Consider the following 13,416-nt stretch of genomic DNA (forward strand, 5'->3'; position numbering starts at 1 on the left):
TATCTTGGGGGAGTCGGTGCCCAGGAGTATTCCATATAGAGTAGAGAGGGATTTACTAAGGTCTCCCGGAGACAGAAGTTCTTCAATGGGGTCAGCCTGGAAGAGAGACAATCGAGGAAACTGGGCCCTAGCAGCGTGTCGTAATTGTAGGTACCTGAACCTCATCCATTGAGGTAGGTTGTACTTAAGCAGTAGGTCTGAGAGCAATATCAACACACCCTGGGGTATAACATGGCTCAAGGTTGTAATACCATATCTGGCCTATGTGTGGGGGTCCAGAATGGTATGGAAGTGTGGCAGGTTGGGGTTCCCCCATAGCGGGTGCGCCGGAGACCACTGGTCAGGCTGCATAAAATGTCGCCTAGCTGCTACCCACACCCTCCACGTCACTCGTGTAGGCCCCAGAATCGCAGCATACTCCCCTGGGCCCCCTGTAGGTGAAGGGCACTGATTATCTGTACAGTCTCCCCTGTGGGAAGATGCCGCTGATCGGCTCTCCTCGCCTCACACTCTCAGTGTGAGGCGAGGAGAGCCAATTATCGTGACTTCCGTGTTAACATGTGATCAGCTGTGGTTGGACATAGTGGATCACATGGGTAAAGAGCCACACCATTGGCTCTTTAATAGGATCTGGGTCCTAGGGACACAGCGCGCCAGCGATCACCATGTGTCATGGTTATGCAGGAATGTTTGTCTGTCAGCTCACCTTTCCTCCTGTGTTCACCTTTAGAAGCCAGCCACCCTTACCTGACTGTTTAATCTTCCGTCAGCATAGCTCCACCCTGGCCTCTAATTAGGAGCACTATATTAACCTGGGCATTGCAAGCCAACCTTGCTGATCAACCATTGTGTGTTAGCTTTCGTGTGTACTTGCTGTGTTTCCTACATCTGATTCCAGTTACCGACCTTGGCCTGTTCTCGACTATCCCTGTCTGCTTGTTACCCTGACCTTTGGCATGTTATGTTTATCCTTGTCTACTAGTCGCCCCGACATTTGTCTTATCCCTTTACTATCCTTGTTGTTCCAGCCTGCTGCCTCCTTCCTCTTCTCCTGTAGTCTACTGTGGGCGTGAGCTGTGAGACCCTGGGGGCCGCGACCTGGAGCCACAGTGCAGTGCAGTCCATCCTCATCACTAGAGGCTCTGGTGAACACCTGCTGGCTCTTAGACTCCGCGCCCTGGGGAATCTATGCTCTAGGTCCTAGTGGGATCTGTGTTAGTGATCCAGTAGACCTGCTTCCCGAACCTCCCAGGGTTCAATCCGCAGCAGTCAGTCCTAGGGTCCACTACCTTAGTGGTGCACTCCTGACTCCCACTGAGTGCATCTGTCACCTGGTCTCAGGTGACCTGGCAGTTTAATCAGCCATGGCTGTTGTGCTGCTACCCGCAGATGATTCGTTGCAGGGCTTAGTTCGCAGACTTGAGACCCAGGAATCGCATCAGACCCAGGTGATGCGATTCCTTCAGGATTTGGCACCTCGTTTTGAACAGGTTCAGGCCTCATTAGGACCCCCGGTTCAACAACCTCAGCCGCTATCTGCTACTGCACCTATCGCAGCCACACATTCATTACAACTGCCAACTCCGGTCCGTTTCTCTGGGGACTCCAAGGCTTGCAGGGGGTTCCTTAGCCAGTGCACAATTCATTTTGAACTCCAGCCCCAAAACTTCCTGTCCGATCGGGCGAGGGTAGCTTATATTATATCCCTTCTGTCCGGCGAGGCCTTAGCCTGGGCTGCTCCTTTGTGGGAACTGAATGATCCAGTGGTTTCTAGCCTGTCTGATTTCTTGAAACTTTTTCGGAATATCTTCGAGGAACCGGGTTGTGTCTCATCAGCGGCCAGCGCTCTTTTACGTCTCCGTCAAGAGTCCGCTTCTGTGTGACAGTACGCTCTTCATTTTCGTATTTTGACTGCTGAGCTGAGCTGGAATAATGAGGCCCTAGTTGCAACCTTTTTACATGGCCTCTCTGATAGAGTGAAGGATGAATTAGCAGGAAGATAATAAATGTGTATAATGGCTGCGCTTAGTACAAAGGATTGAGGTATGCAGCCCCCCTGAAAGGAGCTTCCCTAAGTAACCTCCAAAAGACTTAAAGATTATTCACAATGGGGTATGGCGCTCCCTATAGGATTCTATGGGATGATCATCTACAGCGAAGGGGGAGGTGGGGGGGGGGTTTGTTATCCCTTTGTGTCCTAATGTGTGATAGTGTGAACTATACCAAATATCTGAATGAAGTTTACAAAAACACCATAACCCCTAGTGGTGGTTTGCGGTACCACCAATAAATTGTGCCTATATAAGCAATCTTAAGTGATAAAAATCATAAAAAATCATAAAAATGTGAACACAAGAATATAGAAGGAGTAAACTAGACACCTAGAATTGTGATGGAATTTCAAAGAAAAACCACCATATAGTATAGTGGTTTGGCATTGAACAGAGACATAAAAGTGCACCTCTGCCTAATAGTACAAATATATACAAATAACACCAAAAAAATTATAAATAGTGATCATAGTCCATAAGATGATGAATTTCTGCAAGAAAACCAGTGTTCAAATTTTCTATAAGCAAAAACCATGACTGGGGTGCTTTCAGATGTTCATAGTGACTTTTGTGCTCCCCCTCAAGGGTCCCCACTCACCGGATCCAACAACCCCAAAGGGGCAAACAGCATAAGATTATCTCCTCCACGATCTCCTCACCATCGTGGTCATGTAAGGCGCCCAGGGTAGTCTCCACTCTCCGTATTGATGATTAGATTATATTCATAGTAGCTCCTGTTTCTGTATATCCTCTTATATGGGGATTTAATTCAAAGCTATGTTAAAAAACAAAAAATCAAGAGAAACAAGGGAGTTTCAGTATGAGGAAACCCTTGTCACTTATTAGAGTGTGTGTCAATTCTCTTGACATTGTTGACATTACAACAATGTCAAGAGAATTGACACACACTCTAATAAGTGACAAGGGTTTCCTCATACTGAAACTCCCTTGTTTCTCTTGATTTTTTGTTTTTTAACATAGCTTTGAATTAAATCCCCATATAAGAGGATATACAGAAACAAGAGCTACTATGAGTATAATCTAATCATCAATACGGAGAGTGGAGACTACCCTGGGCGCCTTACATGACCGCGGTGGTGAGGAGATCGTGGAGGAGATAATCTTATGCTGTTTGCCCCTTTGGGGTTGTTGGATCCGGTGAGTGGGGACCCTTGAGGGGGAGCACAAAAGTCACTATGAACATCTGAAAGCACCCCAGTCACGGTTTTTGCTTGAAGAAAATTTGAACACTGGTTTTCTTGCAAAAATTCATCATCTTATGGACTATGATCACTATTTATAATTTTTTTGGTGTTATTTGTATATATTTGTACTATTAGGCAGAGGTGCACTTTTATGTCTCTGTTAAATGCCAAACCACTATACTATATGGTGGTTTTTCTTTGAAATTCCATTACAATTCTAGGTGTCTAGTTTACACCTTCTATATTCTTGTGTTCACATTTTTATGATTTTTTATGATTTTTATCACTTAAGATTGCTTATATAGGCACAATTTATTGGTGGTACCGCAAACCACCACTAGGGGTTATGGTGTTTTTGTAAACTTCATTCAGATATTTGGTATAGTTCACACTATCACACAGTAGGACACAAAGGGATAACAAACCCCCCCCCCCACCTCCCCCTTCGCTGTAGATGATCATCCCATAGAATCCTATAGGGAGCGCCATTCCCCATTGTGAATAATCTTTATGAATTAGCAGGAAGATCCCTCCCTGCTGATCTGGACGGTGTCATCACCTTGTGTAACCAGATCGATATTCGCTTTCAGGAGAGGGCTCTGGAAAAAAGACGCCAGCACTCCCCGTTCTTTAGGCAGCCTGAGCTCCCTGTCCTTTCTCTTTGTTCCGAGGAGCACCTAATGCCTGCCTAGGAACCTATGCACCTGGGCCGAACCAAGTTATCTCCCGAAGAACACGCTAGACGCAGAACTCTGGGCCTGTGCCTCTACTGTGGGGTCAAAGGTCATTTTCGTGATACTTGTTCTCTTTGTCTGGAAAAACACTCGGGGCTAATACATCTGGAGTTGGAGTATTGGACCCTGAAATATCACCTTCGCCTCCTCGTCTTCTCCTTTCTGTGTTCCTTCATGTCGGCGCTTCCTCTCGTTTGGTCTCGGCATATCTGGATTTCCAGAGCCGCTGGCAATTTCATGGACTGGGGAACTGCATCTTCCATGAGACTTACCCTTTTGCCCCTCTCAACGCCATTGGTGGTCTTGGCGATTGATGGCACTGTTCTCCCAGGGGGCCCTATCCGCTTCCAGACCCTCCCTGTTAAGATGTCGGTAGGGACACTCCACCAGGAGTGGATATCCTTCCTTGTCTTACCTAAGGCTTCATCTCCTATCATATTAGGTCTTCCTTGGTTACGGCTCCATTCTCCACAAATTGACTGGACTGCTGGACAGATCTTGACTTGGGTTTCCTCCTGCCTACTCAAGGTCACCCCAAAAGAGAAACTTCCTGTTGCCACCATCCCAGTATGTTCTGCTCTTCCCGCTGCATATAGCGATTTCTGGGGTGTCTCTTGCAATAGTCGGGCTGAGGCACTCTCTGGGTCATGTGGCACTCTGGAAGAGGAGCCCATCTGTGAACCTGAGCCGATCATTCACTCCAGTTTGCATGGCCATTTACCTTTGCCTGTCCCTGGACTCCCTTGGACGCACAGCCAGGTTAACTCATCCACCAGTTCCACAGTCGCTACGCCCTGCGATGCTATTCAGACGGCCTCTGCACCAGTTATGCCAGTCCAGCCTATGCCCAGTGAGCTTCCTTCTTCTTCTTATTCAGGACCTTCTGTAACCTGGCCTTACCCTACTACTACTAAGTCCATTCAAACTTGTCTAAGAGGCTCAATCCATCCTTTGGATAAACTGCCTCATTCGGTCAGGTGGGGTTTTCAACCTTTCTTTCTGGGCTCTCTTGTGACACATCACCTTCTAACCAACCTGACCTCAGGGATCCACTGACCTCTGCCCAGTCTGATGGTCCTGTGCTGGATGTCCAGCTCAGCTCTAAGGGTCTGGGGGACCCTGCTCAGACTCCTGATGGTCTTCTCATGCCCTTACCCATTCCTAAAAGGCCTTTAGTCCTCAATAAGTCCTCTCATCCTCTCCCTACCTTGGTTCCGGTCTCTGAGGATAATCTAAAGTACAAGGTTAGTCAAGTTTTGGATTCCCGGCTCCGTAAAGGCATTCTTCAGTACCTCGTACATTGGAAAGGGTTTGGTCCTGAGGAGAGGTCTTGGATCACTGCATCTGAGGTCTTTGCTGCTCGTCTGTTGGGGAGGTTCCATCTGGAGTTTCCCTTTAAGCCTGGGCCCAGGCGGAGGAGGGGGAGGCCTCGTAAGAGGGGGGTTACTGTTATGGTTATGCAGTAATGTGTGTCTGTCAGCTCATCTTTCCTCCTGTGTTCACCTTTAGAGGCCAGCCACCCTCACCTGACTGTTTAAATAATCTTCCCTCAGCATAGCTCCACCCTGGCCTCTAATTAGGAACACAATATTAACTTGGGCATTGCAAGACAACCTTGCTGATCAACCATTGTGTGTTAGCTTTCGTGTGTACTTGCTGAGTTTCTTACGCCTGATTTCAGTTACCGACCTTGGCCTATTCTCGACTATCCCTGTCTGCTTGTTACCCTGACCTTTGGCGTGTTATGTTCATGCTTGTCTGCTAGTCAGCCGACATTTGGCTTATCCCTTTACTATCCTTGTTGTTCCAACCTGCTGCCTCCTTCCTCTTCTCCTGTAGTTTACCGTGAGCGTGAGCTGTGAGACCCTGGGACCCGCGACCTGGAGACAGACTGCAGCACAGTCCATCCTTACCACTAGAGGCTCTGGTGAACACCTGCTGGCTCTTAGACTCCGAGCCCTGGGGAATCTATGCTCTAGCTCCCAGTGGCATCTGTGTTAGTGATCCAGTAGAGCTGCTTCCTGAACCTCCCAGGGTTCAATCCGCAGCAGTCAGTCCTAGGGTCCACTACCTTAGCGGTGCACTCCTGACTCCCACGGAGTGCATATGTCATCTGGTCTCAGGTGACTTGACACCGTGCCCCGAGACTGGGGTGACGTCATATGATGTCGTCCCAGAATGGGAGAGCATCCCGCCCGTCATTTGTCTATATGGCGGGCTGGAGGTAGTTAAGGACATGGTTCGTGGCTCCTAGGGGGCTAGCCTAATTTTTTGTCTCTAGTTTACTGTAGGCAGTGATATAAGCCATAGTATCTAACACAAAAGCAAAATCTGGTACAGCTCTGCATAGAAACCAGTCAGCTTCCAGGTTTCTTTGTCAACGCTTAATGGAACAAGCTGAAGTTAGAAGCTGATTGACTGCCATGCACAGCTGCTCCAAATTTTGCACTCTCCAGTTTTAGTAAATCAACCCCCATTGTGTCCCTAGATGAACAACACAGAAAAGCCTACACTGGGAACAGTTCATTCAGGCTCTGTTTCCACTAGTGCGACTTTTCATGCGACTTGGGACTGAAAAGTCGCATGACAAATTGTTTCCCATGATTTCCAATGAGTACCGTTCATATCTGTGCGACTTCAAGTCGCAGCGACTTCAAAGTAGTCCCTGCACTACTTTGGTCCCACTTTGATGCGACTTGAGGTCCATAGATACAGGCATTGCTTCAAATCGCGGTAAAAAGTTGCGGTAAAATCGCGGTAAAAAATCGCGGCAAAATCGCGCGACTTTGGGGACGCACTAGTGGAAACATAGCCTCAGAATGGATCACAATAAAACCCTTCTTGCATTCCCATTTTTTTCATTGAGGAGAAGGTGAAGAAAAGGGCAATAATATTATGCAAAGTGCAGAAATGTGTAGCAACCAGAAATCACATTAGATTATTCTAGTAATTTGAAATCTGATTGGTTACTGCCCTTGAAATGCCCTGGAATATTCTCTGACCAGTCTGTTGATTGCCATGGGATGTTACGCCCTCAAAGGAAAGGCCGCAGGATGAGAGGAAATGCAGAAGATGGGGGGGGGGGGCACAAAGTATTTACAAGTATATAACGGAAATTTCAATTTTTTGCACTTAAAAGTGGTTTTAAAGCCTAAAGATTTTTTACCTTACGGCATTCCCTTTCTCGATCCAGCGCTGTGCCCCTCTGCAGCAGCACTGGTCTCTCTCCCTCTTCTCCCAGGCACAGAAGCAGGAGCCATTGGCATCTGCTGGTATCAATCAAATCCTGTGAGGAGGGACCTGGGGGGTGGGGCAAAGCCATGTTGTGTTTGTGTGTGTGTGTTTATGGATGCACACAGCCCAGCTCAGGAGCACATCCACAGATGTGTCTCCATAAGCACACAGCTTGCTATAGGCACATGCACGGGGCAGTATAAACCTCTTTTTTTTTTTCATTTAGGTTAAAAAAAAATAAAAAATCCTGTGGTTTTTTTTTTTTCAGATTGCGTTTGCAAATGCTGCCAAACAGAGAACACTTTTTGGACTTATCAGGTAGGTGCACACTAGTATCTGTAATAGAGAGATATGAGATGAGGCAAGAAGTGAAGCATTGGAATGATTAGTTGGGGATAGGTGCATGAACTGTTGTTTCTTTGGACAAGTGGTAGGAAGAGCTTTTTCAATATTTGCCTTATATGTAGGTTGCAGAGGTGCAAGATTTTGCACTGTGACACGATAATAAAAAATAATTTGGGCTTAATCGCAAAGGGGCGAGGCTTTGAGGAACGAGGATTCTGCACATGTATGAAAAATCTTCTGAAATTTTCTATACTGCCTTCAGATGGGTACATTTCACTCTGATACCCCCTGGTTACTGCAGAAAGAACACAGACTATCAGTAGCCATACAACTGAGATAGTTGCTTTCCAAATTTTGGCCAAATTAGCCAAAATCCCTACAATAAACATGAGCTATTGAGCAAAACTTTCATGTTTCAGTCATAAAGGGACCTCGAGAGACATGTTCAGATAGTTGGGTTATGGTGTTTCTCCCAACAGTCCTCTGAGGTAAACGGCCAGCGTTCCATGTAGGTAATGTTGTGCATGTCACAGCGAGACAGTAAAGCCTCGTACACACGATCGGACTTTCTGACGGGAAAAGTTGGATGTCAGGCTGTTGGCGGTAAGTCCGACCCATATGTATGCTCCATCGAACTTTCCGCCAACAAATGTTGGCTAGCAGGTTCTCAAATTTTCTGTGTGTTGTTGGATTTTCCGAGTGTGTGTACACAAGTCCGTCGGACAAAAGTCCAAAGTACAAATACGCATGCTCGGAAGCAAGGATGAGCCAGAAGCGATCGGTCTTGTAAACTAGCGTTCGTAATGGAGAATTAACATTCGTGACGTGGCAAATTATGAAATCTCAAAATGCAGTGCACAATTCTCTTCTTCTTTAATGGGATAATAATGAAGCTGCTTTGCTGGTGATACTAATGGAGGTATTGCAAACAAATTTTCAAAGGCTTTTTTTTCTAGTGATATCAGGAATAATATTAATATGTTTTTTTTTTGGGCAAGTTACCACAACACCATTATCCCGTCATTTTTAAGATCAAAGATACAACTGTGTTGGTGTCCCTTGCCTCTGCCAATAGAACTTAACCAAAAAGTGCATTCTATGCATCCAAAAATATAGAAAATATACCAAATCAAATCATTATTATTCAACCCAAAAAATAAGCAATAACTCCAAAGCCAATAATAAATAACACGTTATCTCCTCCGATTCCCAACATGTCTGTTTGACGAACGGCCGTTCAGAAACGAACTGAAAAGCGCGAAATGAAAAACGCTAAATGAAAAACGCGAAAAGAAATGTGTGAATCAACACTCACCAAACTTCTACTAACACGAAATTAGCAGAAGGAGCCCAAAGGGTGGCGCTAAAGAGCTGAAAAACCACGTAGTACGTCACTACGTTCGTAATTGTTGGCCAACATTTGTGTGCCGTGTGTATGCAAGACAAGTTTGAGCCAACGCCCTTCGGATAAAATTCCACGATTTTGTTGGCCAACAATCCGATCATGTGTACGAGGCATTACAGTTCTTAGCCACCTTGCTACATAAGCCATGCAGCTTTTGGACCGCAGAAAATAATAGTTTTGGAAAACTGTGATAATTAAAAAGAATACTTTGAGGCCGGGTTTACATATATGTGAATTGGCTGTGGGTTTCCCCACATCCAATGCGCATGACAGGCGAGTGTGACCAGCTCTCAATGGAGCCGGTTTAGACAGGTCCGGGGAAGTTCAACTGAACTCGCACAATTTCATTTCCGCATGTCAGTCCCGACATCTGCAGGTTTCTGCACAGATGTCAATGGAAATCGCACCCCGAAATCACCTAAAGGGATTCGGACGCTGCCTTTGTTGGCAATTGCCGCCAATTTGGCATGCGATTTGACACATCAAATCGCATGCCAAATCGCATCAGTGTGAACCAGGGCTCACCTCCCTATTCGTATCGTCCCCTTGCATGAAAACTGACCTGCGCATTCGCAGCTGATAAAGATGGCGGAAAACCGGCACACAGAAAAAGATGTTGGCGCCGACAAGGAACAAGACCATTTGAGGAAAGGTAAGTAGTTCCGCTGCCTTTAGTTCCGCTTTAAATTCTCCCATCCTCAGCCGCAAATACTTATTTTTTTCTGCCCTTCAGTGCTGCTCTGTTCAGCAGCCGTAAGTGAGGAAAGGGCCTTGTATAAAACTCTGAGTCAATTTAGCAAGGGCTTTACACAGGGCTTGTAGACTCTCACGGCTCACATGTGACAACACTGGGCTAATCACCAGCACTGTTATAAGGGGTGAATCACATGCTCCATACCCAGAGAGTAATACCTCTGCAGCTGGAAGAGTGGCAGGCAACAAAGGAAAATAGAGCTTTTGCTGCTGGAAAGACACCATTGAAGCAAAACTCAATTGGACCGTGGACATGGGCCACATGCAGGTTTGCTCAAGGCCGAGTTCACATATGTGCAGCTGCAGTTCACAGCATGGGGTCCGGTGCGTTCCTGTTCACTGGTTCAAGTGCGATTTAGGTCCAATTTTTGCCTTAATTCGCACCTGAACCGGACCCACAGGACCTTTCTAATTCGCAATAGTGTGAACCCAGCCTAAAAAAGTATATTTGCAGCTCTGTGTATAATGCCGTGTTACACACGGCCGGACTTTTTGACCACACTTGTCCGACGGAACGAATCCGTCGGACAATTCGACCGTTGTGTGGGCTTCATCGGATCCTGCAGCGGACCCTTTTCTGTTGAAAATGTGACGGACTTTAAATTTAGAACATGTTTCAAATCTTTCCGACGGATTCGAGTCCGGTAGAAAAATCAGTTCGTCTGTATGCTAGTCCGACGGATGAAAACCAACGCTAGGGCAGCTATTGGCTACTGGCTATAAACTTCCTTATTCTAGTCCAGTCGTAGGTCATCACAGTCAAATCTGTCGGACTTTGGTATGATCGTGTGTAGACAAGTCCTATTCGACGGAAGTCCGTCGAAAGTCGTCAAAGTCCGACGTGATTCAGCCCGTCGAAAAGTCCGGTCGTGTGTACACGGCATCAGAGTCATTTTTCTATCACTTTGTTCCTGCTGACAAAGTAGGAATTGAAGGGAAATTCCGACCCACAAAACCAAGACAGCACTAAAAAAACCTAAAATAAATTTTAACATATTTTCAAAATAAAACAAAATAGTTTCCTGGCGTTCCCTTTAATTTTAAAGTATGTACTTTTTGGGTTTTTATGCATTTGTTACTCATAATCACTTATTTTGCTAACGTAAAATCGTCACAAACAAGTCCATAGACATAGTGTGGTAAAATTAATTCCATGCTGTACTGCACGCTGGTATGTACACTTTCAGCCAAAGTCCACATCTTGTGATGGTCCAGACTTGTGATCAGCCTGCAGCAAGGATGCTGTGAGAGCAGAAGCCGGTGTCCTGTCCTTATGCCCCATCTACGAATCCTTAAAATGTTTGCCCGTTGTATTATAATTAAACTGTTCCCAATTGTAGTCTGTATTTAAACTGATGCTGGTGCTAAGTGGGCCTTAAACTAACATTTGTGTTTACAGGAACCTGCTCCTAGATGTCAGATCATGTTAGGTCTGATGGTTCTGGCCTCTACTAACGAATAGGAACCGATCATGTGATCATAGCTATGACACATGTAAGCTGTAAGGGTCTGCACAAATCTGGCAGATTGTAGGGGCCACACCAGCCCTAACTTCATACTTTGTGTCTGCTTAATACTGTAATAATAAGACACAAATACAGTATTAAAAAAATATATATTTACACACACACATATGTTTTTACATTTGTCAGCCTAGGAATACAAAAAAGAGCATGGCACTTATTAAAACATTACCAATAAATGCCTTCCATATCCTTAAAATACTTGTACAAATTATTTAGACAGGCAAATTATGACGATGTGGGGGATTTACTAAAAACTGGAGAGTGCAAAAACTGGTGCAGCTGTGCATGGTAGCCACTCAGCTTCTAACTTCGGCTTGTTCAATTAAAGTGTTACTATACCCAGTAATATGAAAATAGTTCATCGCCCCCCCACCACAGTGCCCACAGCTTATAAATCTTCTTTTTACATTAAAATACCGCCACTATATACCTTTTTGGCTGATCTGCATGAATCAAAACTTTTTTTTATTGACAAGAATAATGGGTAACTGAGTTACAATAAGGGGTACACATATTTTCCCACACTTGTATAATCAAACATGTACGTACATATAATGCAGTTACCTAGTGTTAGGCACATACAACCTCGTTTTTTTTGTAGAACTTAAAACAAACAAAACTTTAAAAAAAAGGGGGGGGGGGGGAGAGAAAAAACCCTTGGCTGATCTGTATACCACGGTCAGTGATAAACTGCACAGTCTCTCCAGTGCTGAGAGTTCAGGTAGGAGGAGATTTCCACTGCAGCCTGTATACACGTCCACATGTGTGATGTCAATTATCATGTGACCTGGCTAGCTCTGAGATGTTCTCTCCAGCATAAAAGACACAACTGAGCATGTGCAGGTCGGCTACTCTGCCTGCGTTAGCTGGCCTTCCCAAGATAGACAATGCAGGGAGGATCTGTGCATACAGGATAAAACAGCCTTTTTACACAATGCAGAGGATTAACCCCTTAAGTTCCACAGTGAGTATAACAAGCATGCTATGCTGCATATACAGATTTTACTGCTGTGGGGTTACTTTGACAATGGAAAAGCCGATTGGTTTCTATGCTGAGTTGCACCAGATTTTGCACTCTCCAGTTTTAGGCAACCCCCCCCCCCCCTATAGAGATATAGATAAATTAATTATTGCTTGCTGTTGCTGCTAAAGTTTATTCTGGACTTTTAGGCTTCAGTCACTTTTGGTTTACAAAAGCACTAATTCTTATTTCTCTTTTTTTACCTATAGCGATGCATTTTCTGGTCTCCGCCCTTAATGACTTCTGTTAACATAGAGAAGATGGCTCCACAATGCACAAGCAGAAGGGATATCAATACTATAATAACCTACTAATTATTCATCGTAAATGTTAAGAAGGAGACTGTGAAGTGGGGCATGTAACCTGCTCACCAGTGCCCCATTATTCATTTAAATCTGCATTTCTAAGAATAGTTGTGGTTAGCCCTGTCTTCCACTTAATAATAATAATACAGGTCTTTCTATGTAAAAGAAAATGTTTATTTGATTTATGTTCTATAAAAAGCTTTCATTTATGTAACAAATACATTTTCTGCTTTTGTTGTACAGTTCGCATCCATTTTTATAGTTAGTCCAACAAAATGAAAAATAATATTTTTCAAAGATACATTTACCTTGTAAGTTAACAATAAAAATGTTGCTTCAAATTTGAATAGAATAGAATAGAAAATAATAGAATAGAATGAATATAACCATTTCCCAAAATCAAATCTAATAGTTCAAATGCAAATAGAATAGAAAAGAATAGATTAGAATAGAATAGAAAATAAAAGAATAGAATTGACTAGAATAGAATAGCATTTTAATAGAATAGAAAGAATATAACCATCTTCCAAAAATTCTAATTTGGAGTAGAATAATTCGAATTTGAATAGAAAAGAATAGAATAGAAAATAATAAAATAGAATAGAATATAACAATATAACTGGTTTCCAAAATTCAAATTTCGAATAGAAAAATTCTTATTCGAATAGAATAGAAAATAACAGAATAGAATAGTAAAAAATAGAAAAAAACAAAAGAATAGAACGGAATAGAAAGAATATAACCATCTTCCAAAATTCGAATTTCGGATAGAATAAATTTGATTTCGAATTCAATTCAAGTCGAATTCGAATTGATTCAGATTTTCCGCATTTGGTT

The 13,416-nt window shown here is 44.0% G+C and overlaps 1 protein-coding gene across 1 annotated transcript in view; it reads left to right on the forward strand.

Moving 5' to 3' along the window:
* The window catches only part of LOC141120641 (attractin-like), a 163,093-nt gene extending 150,296 nt beyond the window's left edge, over positions 1-12,797 (forward strand). Inside the window, exons 23-24 of the mRNA XM_073611026.1 lie at positions 7,493-7,542; positions 12,484-12,797. Coding sequence (XP_073467127.1) covers positions 7,493-7,542; positions 12,484-12,511 — 78 coding nt within the window. The 3' untranslated portion in view covers positions 12,512-12,797. The remainder of the gene's footprint in view (positions 1-7,492; positions 7,543-12,483) is intronic.
* Positions 12,798-13,416: the final 619 nt, after the last annotated feature.

The sequence above is a fragment of the Aquarana catesbeiana genome, linkage group LG01 (assembly GCF_042186555.1).
Source record: "Aquarana catesbeiana isolate 2022-GZ linkage group LG01, ASM4218655v1, whole genome shotgun sequence".
NCBI lineage: Eukaryota > Metazoa > Chordata > Amphibia > Anura > Ranidae > Aquarana > Aquarana catesbeiana.